The sequence below is a fragment of the Gymnoscopelus microlampas genome (genome assembly GCF_963454915.1).
Source record: "Gymnoscopelus microlampas genome assembly, chromosome: 3".
Taxonomy (NCBI): domain Eukaryota; kingdom Metazoa; phylum Chordata; class Actinopteri; order Myctophiformes; family Myctophidae; genus Gymnoscopelus; species Gymnoscopelus microlampas.
The window spans coordinates 58527901-58549124 of NC_139940.1; the positions used below are offsets into that span (position 1 = coordinate 58527901).

Here is a 21224-nt window from a genome sequence, read left to right on the forward strand (position 1 = left end):
GGGCTGTGTAGCAGAAGGCCCGGTCGCCCACGGTGCGGAGCTCGGTGTTGGGGACAAGGAGAAGGTTGGTGTTGGAAGAGCAGAGGCTTCGAGTGGCGGGTTTTGGGGGGCGAGGAGTTCTTTGAGGTGGGGGAGCGGGGCATTGCCGTGGATATACTCGGTGGTGGAAAAAGTACTCAATACTGCAATGTAGAAGTGCTTTGTTACAAGTAAAAGTCCAGATCCACAAGCTCACAGTCACAACGCGTCGATCTTGTATCTTGAGCGTCCAGTAAACGCTCTAGAGCCTTTGCCGCAGCCGCCCCGAGGCTCTGGAACAGCCTTCCATTCCATATAAGAGCCGCTCAGTCCATAATCACTTTTAAATCACTATTGAAGACCTATTTCTTCTCACTGGCATTTGAGCAATAAGCCGACTCTCCACGACCATTGATCCTACCTCACCGTGTTTCTGCTATGCACTTTCTAATTCGTTTTTCTACCACAAATGTCTTGTATTTCTCGTATTTTTGTATTGTACTTTTCACTGTATGTATTTTACTATTGTCTTATATTTGCTGTGTTGTACAGCACTTTGGTTGACTTCGGTCATTGTAATGTGCTCTATAAATAAAATTTGAGTTGAATTGAGTTGTAGATCGGCTATTTTCGAATAGCCTAGGTATAAAATAGGGCTAAAGTGGTAAATGTATGTTTTATAATAATTCACATCTGCAAAGTAACTAGTAACTAAAGTTTTCAAATAATTGGAGTGGAGCAAAAGTACAATATTTTCCTCTGAGATAGTAGTGGAGCAGAGGTAAAAGTACTGAAAATTGGAAATACTCCAGTAAAGTAAAAAATACCTCATAAGTGTACTCAAGTTCAGTACTGAACCCATTAAGACCGGGAACGCATCTGTGTCACTTTAGATTTCTTTGGCTATTGAAAAATAGCAGATCTACAAGCTCATAGCGCGGCACCGAGTGCCGCGCTATGAGCTTGTATATCTGCTATTTTTGAACACCACTGGACGCACTGACAGGTGCGAATCTCACCCTCAACGCTTTCCTTCGTCATAAAAACCAAACGTTACTTTGTTGCATGCATGAACAACAGTAGGCGAGCGTTTGAGTGTGCTCCTTGCAGATGTACTTGTCGCACGAGCGGCAGGTAGTGCTGGTTTTCCTGTCCGTCTTGGCAGGGCAGGACCGGCACCTCTTTCTCTTCTTCTTCGCCAAACGGGCAGAGGCGGCGGGGGTCGGTGGAACGCGCTCTGGTTCTTCGGTGTGGGCGGCGTTCACCGCCGTGGCCCTCCTCGCCAGCTTCCTCTCGTCGGGTCTCCCTGACACACGGTACAAGGGACAATCCGGTTTGAAAGCTTTAACTGATGAGCAGTGGTGTAAAGTAACCAAGTACATTTACTCAAGTACTGTACTGTACTGTACTGTCAAATTGTGAGGTACATTTACTTTACGGGAGTATTTCCAATTGTCTATACTTTTAATTCTACTCCACTACATCTCAGAGGCAAATATTGTACTTTTATTCACTACAATTATTTGAAAACTTTAGTTACTAGTTACTTTGCAGATATACATGATTACATTATAAAACATACATTAACCACTTTAGCCTTATTTTATACCTAGGCTATTTGAAAATAGCCGATCTACAAGCTCACGACGTGTCGCATTGCGACGCGTTGTGAGCTTGTAGATAGGCTATTTTCAAACATTTTAGCACTTTTACTTTTGGTACTTAAAGTACATTTTGATACCAATACTTTCGTACTTTTACTCCAAGTAAATTTTGAATTCCAGACTTTTACTTGTAACAAAGTACTTCTACATTGCAGTATCGATACTTTTACTTAAAACATTTGCGTACTTTTTCCACCACTGCTGACGAGGGATAAGGCCTCATCAGCAACTTTGTCACACGACAGTCTCACACGTAGAACATGGCCGATATGCAGATATGTAGGCGCCGGTTCCGGTAGGAGACACAAAGGACACTCTTTGTGTCTCACACCGGAACCGCTGCCGGTCATGAAATTATTGGCTTAGGAATGCGACAAAAGCAAAACAAATCTCGTCTCCATGGGGTGACTAATCGATAGAAACTAAGTCATTTTGGGGGTGAACTATCCCTTTAAAGGTGGTGTGATATTTTTGTTGGAAATACGTGTTAAATAGCTCTATATTCTAATGGTAAAAGTCGCTATGGAGTAACAGGGGTCCCCCTGTCTCTCCAGCTCTTTTAGAAAACAGAAAAATACATTTCAGTTCAGGATACCAATTTTATCCTATCAGGAGAGAGAACTCATACAGGACACAAGTGAAATTGTTGCTGAAACAAAAAAAGGAACTCTAACAGTATACAATAGGCTGTATTCACAGCAGCCATATTATGAAGACATTCACAGGTGTTACCAATGATACTAATGAAGGCTCTGTTCCATTTAGTGTAGCACAGTGGTTTCCACGACCCCCATAACTCTGAGAGTGTACACTCCACACATGCGAATATTCCATTTGGTTCCATTTGTACACATGGAACAGAGCCTTCATTAGTATCATTGGTGAATGTGAATGTCTTCATAATATGGCTGATGTGAATAGAGCCTATTTAAGCTCATCAATTATATTACTCTCTCTCCTGTTTGGGAAAATATATATATATATCTTGACCTGAACATTTATTTTCTACTAAAGAGCTGGAGGTTAGCCCCAGATCTCTTTCTGTCTGTATTTAAGTCCCAATGGAAATATTGCAGGAGCAGGCGGTACAACAACTTTGGTATGGGTGGCAGCAGTGGTGGAAAAAGTACTCAAATATTTTACTTAAGTAAAAGTATCAATACTGCAATGCAGAAGTACTCTGTTACAAGTAAAAGTCCAGAATAAAAAAATAATCGAGTGAAAGTACAAAAAAGTACTCATTATGCAGAAAGTCCCGTTAAAGTTTTCAAAAGTATAACAATCTTTTAAAAATAGCAGATCTACAAGCTCACAATGCGTCGCATCGCGACGCATTGTGAGCTTGCAGATCGGCTATTTTCAAATGGCCGAAATATATATAGGGCTGAAGTGGTTAATGTATGTTTTGTATTAATAATAATAATCTACAAAGTAACTAGTAACTAAAGTTTTCAGATAATTGTAGTGGAGTAAAAGTATAATATGTGCCTCTGAGATGTAGTGGAGTAGAAGTTAAAGTATTGAAAATTGGAAATACTCAAGTAAAGTAAAAAAAACTCAAAATTGTACTTAAGTACAGTACTTGAGTAAATGTTACTTTACAGCACTGGGCGGGAGCGGCCATTCTGTGTTTTTTCTGCCAAAACCACAGTTGTTGTTTACTCGAGTATGATTACACTCTTGACACAAATTACACTCGTTCACTGGTGGTGATAATGCTCAATGTATCCAGGCTTAGTATTAACTTTTAGAATGACATCAGCACGTGGTCCACTACGTTTCAACACATTATTACCATCATAGTCAGCAGACAGCATGAATTCAAACCTTATTGTAAGGGAGATTTGGTTACTACTCACAATCGTGGAGCTTGTAATTAAAAATGGAATACCCTTATAGATTAAATGTAAAGCATTACAGTATACAACATTTAAGAAAAAAAGGAATGAAAGAAAAAAGGTGAGAATGCGTGAGGCAATTCAATATAGACCTATTAATCAATCGTTTAACCCATTAAGACCGGGAACGCATCTGTGTGTCATTTTTAGAGTCTTTGGCTATTCAAAAATAGCAGATCTACAAGCTATGAGCTTGTAGATCTGAACTTGCTATGAGCTTGTATATCTGCTATTTTTATTTTTTTTATCTTCAAAACATTGTGCAAATCTTTGAATATGTTATATATTTATTTTTTAAAGCGAACATTTGTAACTCAAATCTTTGCTTCTGGGGATTCTACAAATGTCTTCTAAATACAGTTTTTTGAAAAACTTATGTTTCTTCATCAGTGGTTCTCAAGGACCCCCAAAATGATATGTATTTGGCCGCGGACCCCCATCTCGAAGTGTTTTGTTCCAGGGACCCCCGAGAAGCAAAGATTTGAGTTAAAATGTTCTCTTTTAAAAATGTATTTAAAGATTTGACATCATTTCACTATTTCTATTCAAAAAATAGCAAATTTACAAGCTCGTAAATGAGCTTGTATATCTGCTATTTTTGAATAGCCCAAAGAAATCTACAAATGACACACATATGCGTTCCCGGTCTTAATGGGTTATAATGACTCTGCTTTTTTGTTTTGTGTGAGATATCTGACATGTTTGATAAAAAAAACACATGTTAACTGTACAGCGAGCAGGTCTATGCTATATGAATAGCCATGTGGCTCCTCAGTACGCCACGCTGACTAAAACATTTTCCACAAACTGAACAAGAAAACGGTTTCTCCCCTGTGTGCACTCTCATGTGCATCTTCACCGTTCCATGCTGGTTAAAACTTTTGCCACAAACTGTACAACTAAAGGGTTTCTCCCCCGTGTGAACCCTCATGTGCGTCTTCAGATTGACCTTTTGATTAAAGTTTTTGCCACACACCATACACCAAAAGGGCTTCTCCCCCGTGTGAGTCATCATGTGTTTTTTAAGATTACTCATTTGGCTAAAGCCCCTGCCACAGAATGTACAACTATAGTACGTCTCACCTGTATCTATCCCTATGTGACTCTTCAAATGTCTATTTTGATTAAACCTTTTGTCACTAAAAGTCAAATTAAAAGATTTCTCCCCCGCGTGACTGGATGCCAGAGTTTGTTTCGACGATTCCAGGTCCTGGGGCAGCTCGTTTCTCAATGACAGACCTTGTCCTTCCGCACGTTGCGTCCCGTGTGATGTCAGAGTTTTTAAAGCCGACCGATCTCCCTTGGTCTCCTCCCACTCGTCACTGTCTTCGGTGAGTTCGGCGTCAGATTCAGAACTGAGCGAAGAGAGGACCTGGACATCATCGCCTGTTGGCTGTGATGTTCCACGGTCATCTACGTCAGCTTGTGTCGTCATGTGTTGAGTTGAGGTGCTGGCTACAGGTTCTGTCTCTATGCTTTCATCGCCGTCTTCACGTTTCACTGCTGGTAACGTCAACGTTGACCCGTACGCCTCCTCTCTGTCGCTCCTCTCCTGACGTTCAGGGGAAACCTCCTCTTCACACACGGGGAAAAAATCTGGTGGAACAGAAATTTACACAAACAATGATCCATTAGATATTTAACATTCCCATAGCCACACAGATATGTAAATGCAAATAAATAACACAAATAAATAAAAGATAGAAGCCTCAGTATTGCTCAAACACAAGACTGTTTTGCCTGGGGGCGATCTATAGGGACTAGACTGCCCTAGCGTGTCTGATATCGGGTCTGGAGGGGCGGGTTCAAAATCTCTGGTGAAAAAAATCTGTGAGATCCCATTGGTTCACCAATCTGTCCGTCAGCCCCCGCCCCGCCTCCTCCCTCAATGTGCAGCATGAGAGCCCTGAAGTCACAACATTTGGAGCGACGCCCACTGCACTCTGGTTGGTTGGGGAAATGAAACACTTCCTATTCCAGGAACGTCAACACGCTGGTCCAGGCTACATAGGGACAAAAAAATTAACAAAATCACTACCACTGCTACAGCTTCATCCTAGGGGAAACACTGGGTTTATAGTGAATCTCTGCCAGAGATTGTAGATTTTAAGCTAGGGTTAGATGTAGTTCCAATCTGGACAGTATGTCTGTTCTGTGGTGATCCAGTGTTTTTATAAGGAAACAAAGTCATTTTAAACTCATTCATATTAAACCCTGGCAACAATTGCACATCCATATACTGTACACTCTCCTTCATCGACGTCCAGCCCCGCGGCCGGCCGAGTGGCTTATGTCCCGGTGGATTGTTGTTGTTTCTTTTTTAGTATTTACAAGAGGGGTTTTTGTGTTTTTTTTCTGACTTTATTTATTTTATTGTTAACTGTGGAAAACCCAGAGTGGATAATTTTGGTTGTAACTGGTATTTTGGTTTATTCTGTGATACTAACTAACTGACTGAACTGAGTTTTGAGTTGGACTGGAATCCATTACCCCCTATGAACTGAACTTTCAATACAAGACACTCAAGCTAAAGTATGGCATGCTGTGTTTATTATTGTGGACTGTGGTATTAAAAAGGGGTAACTGTATTATTTAAATGTTGGTTGTTCTCCTACGTTTTGTAAGGGTTCATAAGATGGGTATTATGGTACACTTGTATGCACCCTGTGTAGGGTTTGATTATCATTACTTCAACCTTTCATTTAAGTTGACTATTTTTACACCCCAGAACAATCTAAGCCTAAGGTATTAATCAAACCGCTACGTAAAAAATATTGCACCCCAGATGGGATCTTTCATGTGAAACAGAAGAGGAGACCAAAATCCAACTAACACAATGTGTGCAATCTTGTAGTCTTTTAGTCTTAACACAATGGACAATTTGAACAACAGCTCTATATACTGGCGTCAGAAAGTGCATCATGCTGAGATGCTCAAGGGTTTAATGGAAGGCCTTATCGGGGGTTGACACTAACGGATGCCTGACTGCCCTTGGCAAGTAAATAAATTGCTTCGGCAAGTGAAAATTGCTTCCATGTTGCCCGACGGGCGAGTGGGGAAGCAACCGTCTTTAGTTTGCTATCCTACTATAATTCTAGTAACCTGACGGTGGGTGGGTGGATGGAGTCCTGGGTCTCCGATCAAACTGCGCATGCGTCGTGTTGCCAGGTTTCGCGAGAGAAACAAGCAGCGAGGTCTATGAAAACGAGGCCAAACCAAACGAACCCTATAACACCAACATTGGCCCTAAAGCGCTTACAATCGGCGGACATGGCAACACCGACGCCGACGCTACACCATAGACCCCGCCCACTCTCTGCTGTGGAAAGTAAACACTCCAGATTTGTTTCCCCACACACGATGCACATTAGCTCCATAAAGAACGGTTCTATGTCGTTCTCTTCCAGGATCGGGCGAACGTCCGCCAAGGCTCCGCTGTTTACCCTTTTGTATACATCGTATCCCAAAACTAATGGTAGATTCTAAACCGCACGGATGTTTAAGGTTTGGTCGCCTGCATAATATTTTAGGTCGCCAGCGAAACTACCCGTTTAAATCGCTTATTTAGTCAGCCTGTGGCCATGTTTCCCATTGTAGCCAAACCGGGAGCAGTAGTGGCAGCGGACGTAGGTTTTTTTTCCGGGTTCAATGGGAAACATGGCCACAGGTTTCGCGAGAGAAACAAGCAACGAGGTCTATGAAAACGAGGCCAAACCAAATGAACCCCATACCACCAACATGCAACCTGATAATAATGTCCAAAGCATGTCTGTGTATGTTTACATCCATTACTGTGTTGGCGTTAGTTGGGATTAATGTTTATTAGCCAAACCAAGTTACTATGAGCCGTTAGCGTGATGTTAAGCTAACGGACGTTTGGCGCTAGCATGCGGCTAACGCTAATGCTAACGTCGTCATCGTGACTTAATCAACAATGTAAACGTTTCATCAACACACTTTATGAACCTTACTGTGGTTAATATTATCAGTGCTACCCAAGTAGTCCATTGAAAAGTATTATTTTGGTGTATTTTGTGTATTGTTGTAACTTGGACACTGTAACTTAATGGTAGCTGGGGCGACGCGTTGTTGGCTCATGGTTCAGAATGCCTCATGGGTATTGTAGTCATTTTCTGCTATTTCGGTTCTACTGTGATAGACTGTGCTACATTACCTGCTGTTTAATTGTGAATCATATATGCTATGAATATATGGTAATACAATGTTTATTTTCCTGTATTTCCAGGTTTATGACCTGAGTCATCTATGACCTGTGTGTCATCTGTGTGTCCAGTACTTTGTACTGTGTTGGTTAAAAAAGACAAAACACGAGTTGTGACAAAGACGTGTGATTCTCTGATTAATGTTGTTAGTGGTGTAAAATGCCATCAAAAATATACTCAAGCCTGCTGCAGGGCAACAGAAAATAGCAAGCCTATTTTGCTCTTTTATATAGCAAATTTTTATATATATACGAGGGGACGCGCGCCCTTCACCGGGTATGGTGAAGGGCGCCCTTCACCGGGTATGGTCTAGTAAGCATAATGAGAAAGCTGTCTATAAACACTTAAACGTGGCCAGAGCGCTCTCTCTCTCTATCCCCCACAAACACACACACACACACACACACACGCACACGCACATGCAGAGCATGCAGTTGCTTCTTGAGCTCCGGAGAAAACAGCTGCTCCACATGCTCACAAAGTGTTGAAGACACCGGCACGCAACTAGTTTTAAATCACCAGGTGCAAAAGCATGCAAATCGCTTGGAGTCCCATGTGACGAGATATAAAAGTAGGAGATTATCGCTGTGATAAAGTAGACGCTGTGGACCTAAAGAACAACTTTAGCCCAGACAGACAAAATAACTGATGATAAAAAAAAGGAAATGTGAATCAGAATAACGTCAGCGTAAATGTATTACGGGGTGGAACGTCATTTCCATGGCTACCACACCACAATACAGAATATGGCGCTGTCTTACTGTGTAAAGTGTGCCGCGACTTCCCTACCATTGTAGTTGCTGGTTCAGTCTATAGGTAAACATGCTGTAATAATGACTACAATCCATATTTATTAGAGGTGTAACTGGTGATATAGTAACTGCATCGAAAAATCGTTTTGAATTTTCAACGATCTACTATATCGATATGCAAACAGCAAAATATCGTATTGTTTGACTTTGTATCGTATCGAATCGTTTTGCAATGCAAATAAACGTATCGAATCGTTTTGCAATGCAAAGAATCAATTTGATGCAATACTAAGTACTTTTAAGAAGAAAAAAGAGATAGAGGGGTTTATATCCAGTATCCAGGTATTTATTTTTCACACAGACTTTTTGGGTAAATAAATAGTTACTATATTGATTTTAAATCATTGAATCGAATCGTATCGTTCTAAATGAACCTGTCCTGTATTGTTCATATATCGACTAAATCACTGAATCGAAATCGTATCGTTCTAAAGTAACCTGTATCGTCCATGTATCGTATCGACAGGGGCGGCCTTAATGATCTGGAGGCCCGTTTCAAGAGCTCATATGGGGCCCCCATATGCACACAAAGGCATTGAAGACAATTTTGCTAAAGCACAAAACCTTGCACTGACCACCGATAGTTGGACGTCCTGGGCAACAGATAGTTACCTCACTGTGACGGTCCACTATATGTCGGATTGGAAAATGAAGAGTGGACTCATGCAAACTCATCCCCTGTATGAAAGCCATACATATCACCACACTTGTTTTAATTGACTTGTGGCATAATTGTGTACTTGCTTAATCACCTGTTTGCTGCAAATATTGTCATTGTTTCCTGATAGCTTCAGTAAAAGATATTTAGCTGTGGCCTATAACAGGGTGTTCCACAAGCCCCGGCTGCCCGCCAAATGGCTGTATGCTACTTTTCAACTGCATTGAAAAGTTTTTTAAAAAGTCTATATAATTTCATATTTTGTGAAACGTTTCTCCTTTTCTGATCGCCCTGTGCCCTCTCCATGCACCAATGGGCAGTGAGCCTTGCATGAGTGGTCCGCTAGAGCACTTGTTAAAGGAGAATCTTGGACTAAGATTTTCTTACCTTTTCTATGACGTTATGATATCTTAGGATGAATGGTACAGTAGAAAAATGTCATAACTCATCCCGGATCCACCGCAGCTTAAAACGTGCGCCAATAGGCCTTGCGCTAGATCGCATATTTTAATAGCTTTTTTTTAATAGCGATTGCAACATTGAAAAAAGCAACGCCACCAACACTTGCTGTATACTTCACAATTTCAAAAGTTCACAATGGGGCATATGATGAGGACCTGGACCCTAGTGCAGAGAAGACAATGTCGAGGTGGATTAATAGCATTTCTTTCAGGCGAACTCAGAAACCTCTCAGAGTTATGGGGGTCGTGGAAACCACTGTGCTACACTAAATGGGAACAGAGCCTTCATTAGTGTCATTGGTAACACCTGATGAAGGAAGCAAGGATGCTAGCCCCTTGGATGTTAATGTTCCAATGGACATTGGAACATTACGAATACATCATTTCTGGTTGACTTTTTAGGAGCTTCATACTCCACTTTAATTATTTGACAACATAGTTACTACTTACTAGTTACTTTGGAGATTCTGATTATTATCACGAAACATACATTAATAATAATAAATAATAATAACCATGTTATAAATAAATGCATAATAATCTACAAACTCACATAATCTACAAACTCACGCTGCTATCTTCAGCTATTTTAAAAATGGGACATTCTGCATAATGAGTACTTCTATTTCTGGTACTTTCTGCATAATGAGTACTTTTACTTCTGGTACTTTAAGTACATTTTGATACCAATACTTTTGTATAATAATGATAATAATAATAATAATAATAATAATAAAATAAATGAATAAATAAATAATAATAATAACTAAGTTATACATAAATATACAATAATAATAAATAAGTTATACATAAATAAATAATAATAAATGAGTTATACATACACAAATAATAAATAATATTACATAAGTTATAAATAAATAAATAATAATCATGTTAAATACATAAATGATAATACTAAATAAATGAGTGCAACGGGTGTTATGACAGACCAACCTGCGGGTTGGGTTTTGACAGGAGGAGGGGGAAGGAGGACGTCCAGTTGTCTCTGGTAGTCCACCAGAGTCCTCACAAACACGGACAGAATGTCCTCCGCCACGGCGGACAGACGCTCATTAATGAACAGCCTCAGTGTCTCTATGTCACACATTTTAACCTCGGCTATTTTTTTGCCCCAAACTGTTGTTTATTTATATAAAAGGAGCTGCTGTTTGTCTCCTATGATACGCTGTGATCCAATGTAAACAATACAAAACGATACAAGCGCTTCCTGGTCAGCGTTGCCAGGTTTTGTGAGAGAAATAAGCAACCGGGTCAACGAAAACAAGCCCAAAAGAAGCGATAATTAGGCAGTATATAATCGGCTGTTTGCAGAAGAGGCTCACGGCTTTTTTTTTTTTTCATCTTGAAGAAAATGTAAAAAATGTGTAACATTTTTGAAACATGGGCACAAAACAATTTCAAACAATTAAAGGAGGAGTTCACCCAGAAAATGACTTATTTCTATTTGCACACCCCAATAAGCCTTGAATTCATGGATTTATTTTTGTTTTTGTGGCATTCCTACGCCAATAATTTGATGACCGGGTGTGTATCCAGTAGGAGACACAAATAATCTACTTTGTGTCTCCTACCGGATACATTAGCCGGGAGGAGACGGGAATCAAATTATTGGCTTGGGGAATGCCACAAAAACAAAAATAAATCCATGGATTCAAGGCTTCATGGGGTGTGCAATTGATAGAAAATAAGTATTTTTTTGGGTGAACTACTCCTTTAATACATATTAATTTAGGGGTCTATGATATGAACATGTTTGACAGCTACTGGTTTAAACAACATTTACGAAACAAGCCCAAAAAAACGCAACCCCGCAACTAGCAATATTTACAAGCAACTTCACAGAAAAAAATGTGCCCAAAGTTGCTTATAATAAAAGGACATGGCAACCCTGCTTCGTTCGCGCCGGAGCCATAAAGAGGTTCGCTCATGTCAAGTAAAAGTTGTAGGCTACAGACCGAGGTCCGCCTGCTGGTGGTGAATGTGGTGCTTATCGCCATCTGCTGGTGAGAGTGTGCATAGAGCTCCATTTAATGTCTAGCTTTATCATCATAGCCCTGAAACGTGACACAACTTCGTCCTGGTTTTGTACATTTCTCTATTTACAATCCTTACATCTACATAAACCTTCAGATTTCAAATATAAAGTGCTGAACCCACGGCCACAAATGTAAAACGTTGAAACGCTTTAGTCTAAGTACCCGTATCTTCCATATTATTCAATAAAAAGCATTTTAATCCGATTGACGACCATTTTCTCACAGAGTTATTATATATCACAGTGCAATCACCTCCCAACCGATAAGGTTGGGATAGTTGAAAGCATATGAAGGAAAGTTTGAGAAAATGGCTACCGATCGGATTAAAAAACTTTTTATTGAACAATACGGAAGATATTAGACCAAGGCGTTTAACTTGTTACATCCGTGGCCGTGGGTTGAGCACTTCATATTTGAAATTTTAAAGTTTATGTAGATGTATGGGTGGTAAATGGAAACATTTCCAGAACCAGGAACAAGTTGCGCCATACGCTTAGTTAATCAACAAACAATACTATAAATACTGGTCAAATATTGGCCAAATTGTCAAATAATATAAGAAAGAGGCAAAACAAAATTAAATAGTGATCTACAAGCTCACAACGCCTCGCAACGTGAGCTTGTAGATCGACTATTTTCACAATATTCATCAGTGGAACCGAGTCAAACTAAATGTAATGCCTCAATTTCAACAATTCCAAGTGCTTGTCAGGGTTGGGTCCCCATTTCAAATGTGATTATTTTGGGGGGGGTCCCCAGTTCAAACATGATTATTTTTGGGTCGTCGCGACTTGAAAAGGTTGAGAACCACTGGCCTAGTGGCAGTGTCATCTTCATATTCAAGGTCAGTTGTGATGGAATGTACTCGCCTTGTCTTCCTCGGGACCAGCATGAACCCCAGTGTCTCCTCCCTGCCACTCAATAGGCTCTATGCACAGCAGCAATATTGGATGAAATTGGGCCTCTTCCTTACTTCCTTCAGGTGTTAATGTACTAATGAAGGCTCTGTTCCATTCAGGTCAAACAGAGTCAGGGTGCTGATATTGTGCATGTTGGCTCACTGGAAACACTCTGCTACACCAGTGCATTTATCCGTCTGGATTTGACTAAAATGGTGACACCCCTAGTCACTGCGTCACCACCTAGGAAGACAGGACCCAAGCGCAATAGCGCGCGTAGTGTCACTTGTTATGAGAAAAATAAAACATTACCTTTATGTTTTTATGTTTTAATGTTTTTATTTCGCTACACTTAAACTTTGATTTGAAGTACAGATATTGTTTATGAACAAGCCACTGTGTTGAAGTCGGAATTGTTCTGTGTATTGCGTACTTATGACTGAACGCCTGAAGTTGTAATCAAGGCCACTACGCCGAAGTCGGGCAGTTTGTTTACAAACATCCGAAATGTTCAAACGGCCATTGAGGAAATACATAAATGACTTCAGACAGTCTTTGCGTCTAGACTAGTGTGTTACAGTACGCATCGTTTCGCACGCGGCGATGCCAGGGGGTGGCCGTGTCCGTCTGCGAGCAGCTAAACTCCGGCACCGTTGGTCCAATCAACGTGAAACTGCGCACACACTCCCTGGATGCCAGAGCAGAACCTCTGCCCCAAATGTCTCACAAAGGGGATGGTATAGCGCCACCAGGAGGCCGATTTTTTATATTATATTTTTATAACATCACACATATTGGTACACATTATCTAAAAAATCATTAAAACAAACGGGTCTGTCAGATTTTTCATATTCCATTCTGATTGTCTAAGATTGCCTTTCAAAGTTTGCAGGAGTAGTCGGTTTTGAACAAAATGCCTCAAATCATGCCTGATGGTGGCGCTATAACAGGCCAATTCGCGTTTTACCTATAACTGGACCGATCTGCGTAAAACTTTGTATGCACACTCCCTAGAGGCCAAGGTTAACCCACAATATTAAGAAAATAGCTGCTTTTATGGAAGCACTGGTTATGAAATGGCAACCTTCAAAGTTGTCTTGTCCTAATGCTTAGCCAGTCTTAACACTATTCCTTTCGTAACAATACATCACTGCTCTCAACACAGCTATACACACTTTTGCCAGCATGTGGGGGTGATCGAGAACCACATTATCAGGATGCCTTCATAAGTTTTACTTGACATTATTAAGCAGTAATTAATGTGTGGAGAAAAAAAAACTAAAACTATTTGAAGAAGGATTTTTCTTTTTTTTAATAAGTCCCTGTACATTTTGGATAACTGAAATATGCCTTAAATATTTGTACTTATGTGTACTTGAAACGAACGGACGGTGAATACTTTCCTCAGTACCTGTGACGTATATTGTGGAATAGTTGTTTGGCTACGCGAGACTATGTAGCCTCGGAAACCCATGCCTTTTTTTTTTGTTTCAAAAGAAAAAAAATCACACCCTGTGTGAAGGAAGCGGTGCCTTTGGGGCGGGGCTTAACTCATTTCAGTTCGTCCCCATTGGTGGTCTGAGTCCACTACCAAATTTGTACTTGGTAGCATGCTGCAAACTGGAATAATGGCTGTTTAAAGCCCAGCCAATGGGCAGAGAGAGGGGGCGGGGCTTAAGTAATTACAGTTTGTCCCTATTGGTGGTTTTAGTCCATGTCCAAAATTTGTACTCCGTAGCATGCTGCGAACTTGAGTTATGGCTGTTTAAAGGCCAGCCAATGGGAAGACAGAGGGGGCGGGGCTTGAGCAATTCATGCTCGGCCCGTATTGGTGGTCTAAGTCCACATACTAAATTTGGACTTGGTGGCATGCTGCAAACTGGAGTTATAGCTGTTTAAAATCCCGTGCTCATCCCGGGCTCATACGGACACACACACACACAGACAGACACACACACAGACACCGAGTCAAAGCCACGTATAGAGCGGTTGGCACCGCTAAAAAAGCCTGGGAGAACCTTGCAGGAACGCTGGTCTTAGGACCTTGTTATCTCCTAACCAATCAGAGTGCTCCAAACCCAGGCAGCTCCGCCCTTCAAGACCATCGATTGGGCTCGTTCTTTCAGTCTAGAGACTATGTGACGTGACGTGAGGTTACGAGCCTGTGTAAAGCATAGACTGTGGCGTAAAGCCTGCAGGTTTCCATTTACTATTTACTACGCACATCTGGTCTAAAGCCCGCCTTCTGTATCCGGTACCTTCCACGCACACAATACATCGAATGCAGGCATACCGTTTCCGTATCCGCTTCAAACCGGATATACTAGTCTAACAGGCTACTTAAACATGCACAGAAACAAACAAAAAAAAATAACACTGCCGACCCGGAAGTAGTTGTTACACGCGTCGTTTTTAGGCTGGTTTGGCGACGCTGTAACTAGCTCGGTTTTAACTTTTATTTGTATTTATATCTCAGTCAAACAAACAAACAAACAAACATGTCTTCTTCCCGTCAGACGCTGAATTCTTTCATCAGTGAGCGGCTGGGAGTGGCAGCTTCAGACATCTGTGTGGAGGTAATGATACATCCGATTTATTTATTTGTTGCAGTGCTTTTCAACGTTTTTCATGCCAAGGACCCCTAAATAGGCTCTATGCACACTGCACAGCAGCGATATTATGAAGACATTCACAGGTGTTACCAATGATACTAATGAAGGCTCTGTTCCATTCTGGTCAAACAGTCAGGGTGCTGATGTTGTGCATGTTGGCTCACTGGAAACACTCTGCTACACCAGTGGGTCTACAGTTGGGGTCCAGGGACCCTCATGGGCTTCCAAATGGCCCCTTACAGGTTACGGGTCCATTTGGTTCCATTTGTACACTCAGAGTTATGGGGGTCGTGTAAACCACTGTGTTAGACTAAATGGAACAGAGCCTTCATTAGTATCATTGGTAACACCTGTTAAGGAAGTGATAATATGGCTGCTGTGCATAGAGCCTATTGATATACATTTGGCCACCGTCTGAAAATGTGTTGTGCCAGGGACCCCCAGAAGCAAAGATTTTAGTTAAAAAATGTTCGCTTTAAAAACATATATAATTCAAAGATATGCATATGCACACGTTTTAAAGATTTTTCAAAAATAGCAGATCTACAAGCTCATAGCGCTGTGAGCTTGTAGATCTGCTATTTTTTTTAATAGCCAAAGCTAAGTGGTTAAAATGATTGTGCCGATATGTTCACTCATTTAGCTGGGGACCCCCTGGAACCCCACCAAGGACCCCTGAGCGTCCCTGGAGTAGGGTTGCCAACCGTCCCTTGAAATACAGAATAGTCCCTTATTTGGAAACTAATAAGACACGTCCCTTTATTGAACTGATGAGGGACACACATCGATGACAAACATCTTACGAGTTCAAACATCTCATATATACTGTAATACAGGTTGTTAACCACTTAAACCTACCAGGAGTCTTCAACAGGGGGTCAGGGACCCCTAGGGCAGTGGTTCTCAAACTTTTTCAAGTCAAGGACCCCCAAATAGACACTTATTAGCCCACGGACCCCCATTTGAAAAGATAAGCCAGGGACCCTCATAATAGAAGATTTGTACGGCTCTCTAGCAGTGATTTTCAACCATTTTAATTTCAAGGACCCCCAGTTTGACATTCATTAGGCTACGGACCCCCATTTAATGGCATTTCTATCTCTGGGACCCCAATTTATATTGTAAAATCAATGTTAATTTAACTCTGAGAGTGTACAAATGGACCCGATTTGGTTCCATTTGTACACTCAGAGTTACAGACCCTAAGGGTCCATTTGGTTCCTAACAATCTTCTATCATTTAGCTGGGGACCCCCTGGAACTCCACTGGGGGTCCACGGACCCCACTTTGAGAACCAACGCCCTAGGGTCTTCAGAGATATTGCAGGGGGGGCCGCCAAATCTTTGTGTGATGGGACACATTTGTTTAAATTTTACATTTGAACCCATGCATCCCTATTCTGAGGGGAACACTTGCTGAAAATATCAGATTTACAAGCTCGCTACGCGCAGTTGTGAGCTTGTAGATCGGCTATTTCCGGTGACGGTTTGGTGTAGGGGGGGGGAGAGCAGACCAAGTACAGAGCCAAAGTTTACAAAGTATTGAGGGTTTAAGTGGTTAAATGTCTGAAAACGCATTTAACACAAATCCAATACGTAGTGAGGGGGTCCCTGCTTCATCTGTCTCTCAGCTAAGGGGTACTTGGCCTGAAGAACGTTGAAGACCCCCCTGCAAACTTAGTCAACTGGACTGGTTGTCAACTGGTTGCTTGTTTATGTCTACACCAAATCTCTTTGCCAAAAATATAATGTTGTGCGCTTATAGATCTGCTATTTTTGGCCTAATGTTTGGCCCCATTTAGACCGGGAACACATCTGTGTGTCATTTTTAGAACTCAAATCTTATTGCTTATGGGGATTCTACAAATGTCTTCTAAATCTTAACCCATTGAGACCTGAAGCCGATTCTACATGTCTCCTAAATCTCAACAGTATTCTCAAAAACGTATGTTTCTATATCAGTGGTGCTCAATCTTTTTCATGTCAAGGACCCCCAAAGTGACTCGGTGCCGCTCTATGAGCTTGTATATCTGCTATTTTTGAGTAGTAAAATCATGCTTTTTTGCTCAAATCTAAAAATGACACAGTTCCAGGTCTTAATGGGTTAACAATCTCCTTTTTTTAAAATGATGTTGCTATATATCAGTGGTTCTTGAAATTTTTCATGTCAAGTACCTCCCAAAATGTATTTGGCCGCGGACCCCCATCTGAAGATATTTTGTTCCAAGGACCCCCAGAAGCAAAGATTTGAGTAAAAAAAATTATACAAAGATTTGCACTCATTTTCAAGATTTTTTTTCTCCAAAAAATAGCAGATCTACAAGCTCGGCTATGAGCTTGTAGATCTGATATGTTTTTCCACTGAGTCTCACAACTCCAGTTTTTTCTCTTGTTGTTTTGAGGTGAAGGAGCTGCTGGCGCCGTTAGAAGAACAGAACCAGCAGAGCCTCAAAGAACTGGAGAGGCTCAACAGACTGCTGGCCACCGTGCAACCACACCTTAAAGTGGACAGAACAGGTTGGATCATACAAGAGTACACACAGTAGTTGTCCAGTAGGGACCCTCGGAAGAGGAGATTTGTGCTAACCCATTAACGCCACAAACGCATCTGTGTCATCTTCTCCGCCAGGCCCGAAAGGCATGGCGAGAGAGTATGTTTTGCCCCCTGTCCGTCCGTCCGTCCGTCCGCGTGTCCGTCATTGTCTGTGTACAGCTAATCTCCTGCACCGTTGGCTTGCTCGCAGCGAAACTGTGCACACACACTCCCTGGATGCCACAGCAGAACCTCTGCCCCAAATTTTTCACATGGGCCTTTTATAGCGCCAACCAGGTGGCCGATTTGTGCAAAACATATTTTTGACAGTACTCCTACAGATTTTGTCCAAAAATCGGTACACAGTAGCTCTATAGTCATTAAACAAAACAAGTCTTTAAGATTTTACATATTCCATCCTGATTGGCTAAAAATGGCTTCCAAAGTTTGCAGGAGTACTCCATTTTGAACAAAATGCCTCAAATCATGAACACAGCATGCAATTCCCTTGAAATTTTGCACGGGTATTTCCACTATGGCGAGGAAGAAATGCCACTTGAACATTTTCAAATCAGCCTCATGGTGGCGCTATAACAGGTTCAACGATTCGTGTTTTTACCTATAACTGCACCGATCGGTGTAAAGCTTTGTAAGCGCACTCCTAGAGGTCAAAGAAAAACCCTTGCCCTGCATTTTTAACATCTGCCTTTTATAGCGCCACCAGGAGGCCGACTTCCGATTGTATCCACATTTCACGCAAATCGGTACATAGGATCTCAATAGACGGATTTCCGCGCGACGTCATCACAGAGCAGAATGCGCAATCTGCGCATGCCTGGGGGTCAGTGGGGGAAAGGCGCGTTCGAAAATACAGCCCTGAGCGGCAGTGAGCGCACTGGCCAATACAAACTAATAGGCGAGTGTGCTCCGGTGCGTAATTTCCAAACGCACCCATAGGCTTCCCCCCGCAGCTGCGCGGTCATATTCCTCTCATGTTTACTAACAGGAAACCTCCCTATAGTCATGTGATCAAGACGGATGTGTTTGCTTTTTCATATTCCATCCTGATTGGCTAAGATTGACATCAAAAGTTTGAAGTAGTGGCTTGTTTTGAACAAAATGCCGCAAATCATGAACGCAGCATCCGATTGCGGTCAAACTTTGCACGCACATTCACACTATGTTGAGGAGCAAATGCCACCCTTTTAACATTGGCCTGTTATAGCGCCACCAGCAGGTCTAATTTAGAAAAACAAATTTTTTTAACAAAATGCCTCAAATCATGAATGCAGTGTCCGATTGCCGTGCAAGGCCTAAGAACAAATGGCACCCTTTTCACATTTCGCCTATTATAGCGCCACCAGGAGGCCACAATAGCCTACCTGACCTGGCGGAGACCTGTGCTCCGAGGTGCACTTTTTCTAGTTTTAGATTTCTTTGCTCACAACGGGTAGCAGATGCGCTGCGAGCTTGTAAATCTGATATATATATATATATAGAGAGGTACTACAGTGGCCCACTGTAGTACCTCTTGAGGACCACCTAGCGGTCCCGGCCCCCCTGTCAGAAGATCCATGATTTAATAGTTCTCGCTCATGTCTTGTCTTGTTTTGTTCAGACACCATGCACCGCCCCGTGTGCGACAACATGGAGGAGGTTGTGTCCAGGAGCCCCAGGTTGCTGAAGGAGGAACCACAGCGTCCACAGCCGAAAGAAGAGATGCATCATCACACGCCTATGGAGTGACATTGACCTCTGGGGGTCAGAGCGGGGTCCATTTCACTGACGTTTAACTCTGGGTCAGAGTCTTGTCCTCCACATCTCCAGGGTCCCAAGATGTCAGAACTGTCTTTTAATCCGTATCCGAGCTGAGTATTTGGATTTTGCTGTAGTTCAAAACCATTAAACAGGACTTGGGATCACTTTGATATCCCATTAACCCATTAAGACCTGAGGTTAAAAAATCTAAATCCTAATAGTTTTTCGGAAAAAAATAATTAAAAAAATATTTTCACGATTTTTCAAAAATACCAGTGCCTATCGGTCCACTGGTCATCAAATTATTAGCATAGGAATGCGACAAAAACTCAAATATATCCATGAATTCAAGTGTCCATGGGGTGACTAATCGATAGAAAAATGTTTTTTTTTTGGGTGAACTATCCCTTTAACCTAATATAATCTGCTCAAAATCCAAATCACATCCACTCGGAATAGGAATTTTACTGCTTTTATGGTTGAAATGTATTTTAACTCCCAACAACGCTAAAAGTTTGTTTGTACACCAATGTTGGACAGAAATGTTCTGACTGCAATGGGCACTGTTCATATTTTAGCCCGTTTGTGTGTGACTACCTCTAGTTTGTCACTGTTCACTTGCTGTCCAGTTGCTTTTGTTTGTTTCTATACCAACGTTGTACAGAAATAGGTGACCTATCTAATGTTGCGGCTCTGGTGGCCCGCTGTTTAGTTGGTGTCTGACTGTTGTTAATGTTGTCACTGTTCTGTGACGTCAATGTTTTAGGACACCGTTTCTTCAACGTTCGTGGTCCAAATGGACCCTTAACAGGTATGTAACTCGGAGAGTGTACAGATGGAACCACTTTGTACACTCTGAGTTACATTAACTGAGGCTTGTATGAGTTTCAGCGTAGATTGGGTTCCTAGAGCAAAAACAACACCCTCAAATAGTGGTCTGTGGCCCCCGTTTGATAGAGTAATGATCCTTTCGTACACTCAGAATTACAGACCTGGTAAGGGTCCATCTGGACCTCTGGTGGTCCCCTGACCTCATGAGACCCAGACGTTTGGGACGGCCACTAGTGGGCGCTCGTTCCACTGCCTTCTGTTCTGCTGGATGATGTAAAGCTACCTTATGTGGCTGTTTGCACAAGCTATTTTTTATTTTATTTTTTATTATTATTTTTTATGATGGGATTAGCTTCATGAGAGCCTTGCACTTTGATTTTATAAATGTTTATAATAAAATGTCAAATCTAACCTTTTGTGTGGCTTGTCTATCTTGCAATATCTTAAACATCACCAGTGGTGTAAAAAGTATTCACATTTCTTAAGTAAAAGTATCAATACAGCAATGTAGAAATACTCTGTTAGGGCTTGTAGATCTGCTATTTTCAAATATCCCAGGTATAAAATAGATTTTATAGATATAGACACTCCTCCACCACCAGGGCGGCGACACGCGTCCCTTCCAGGCCATGTCTCGGCTGAGCATGCGCCGGAAAAAAAGCAACAAGCACGTTGACCCGGAAGTGTTGACTTTGTTTTCATTGTGCAGAGAGAGGAGAAACAATGGAGACGCAGAGAGACGACATGTTAGTAAACATGTACACGTTTTAGACCTGCTTTATAGTGACTCTGACACACACG

The 21224-nt window shown here is 41.6% G+C and overlaps 2 protein-coding genes across 4 annotated transcripts; one reads left to right on the top strand and one right to left on the bottom strand.

Annotated features, from left to right (window-relative positions):
* Positions 1-1009: 1009 nt before the first annotated feature.
* Positions 1010-10910, bottom strand: LOC311042477 (uncharacterized protein). 2 transcript variants are annotated; one of them, XM_084053234.1, is made up of 3 exons: positions 10689-10910; positions 4664-5176; positions 1010-1324 (listed from the first exon to the last, which is right to left on the bottom strand). In XM_084053234.1, the coding sequence occupies exons 1-3, from the start codon at positions 10840-10842 to the stop codon at positions 1056-1058; spliced, it is 936 nt and encodes a 311-aa protein (XP_083909360.1). In that variant the 5' UTR covers positions 10843-10910; the 3' UTR covers positions 1010-1055. The 2 variants fall into 2 exon arrangements, with proteins under 2 accessions (XP_083909360.1, XP_083909359.1); XM_084053233.1 differs by lacking the exon at positions 1010-1324 and having other exon boundaries at positions 3900-5176.
* A 4189-nt stretch (positions 10911-15099) lies between these two features.
* On the top strand, positions 15100-20850 carry LOC311042481 (uncharacterized protein). Of its 2 annotated transcripts, none has more exons than XM_084053238.1 (3): positions 15100-15266; positions 17704-17818; positions 19453-20850. In XM_084053238.1, exons 1-3 carry the CDS (start codon positions 15189-15191, stop codon positions 19578-19580), a joined length of 321 nt encoding a protein of 106 aa, XP_083909364.1. In that variant the 5' UTR covers positions 15100-15188; the 3' UTR covers positions 19581-20850. The 2 variants fall into 2 exon arrangements, with proteins under 2 accessions (XP_083909364.1, XP_083909365.1); XM_084053239.1 differs by having other exon boundaries at positions 17710-17818.
* The last annotated feature ends 374 nt before the right edge of the window (positions 20851-21224 follow it).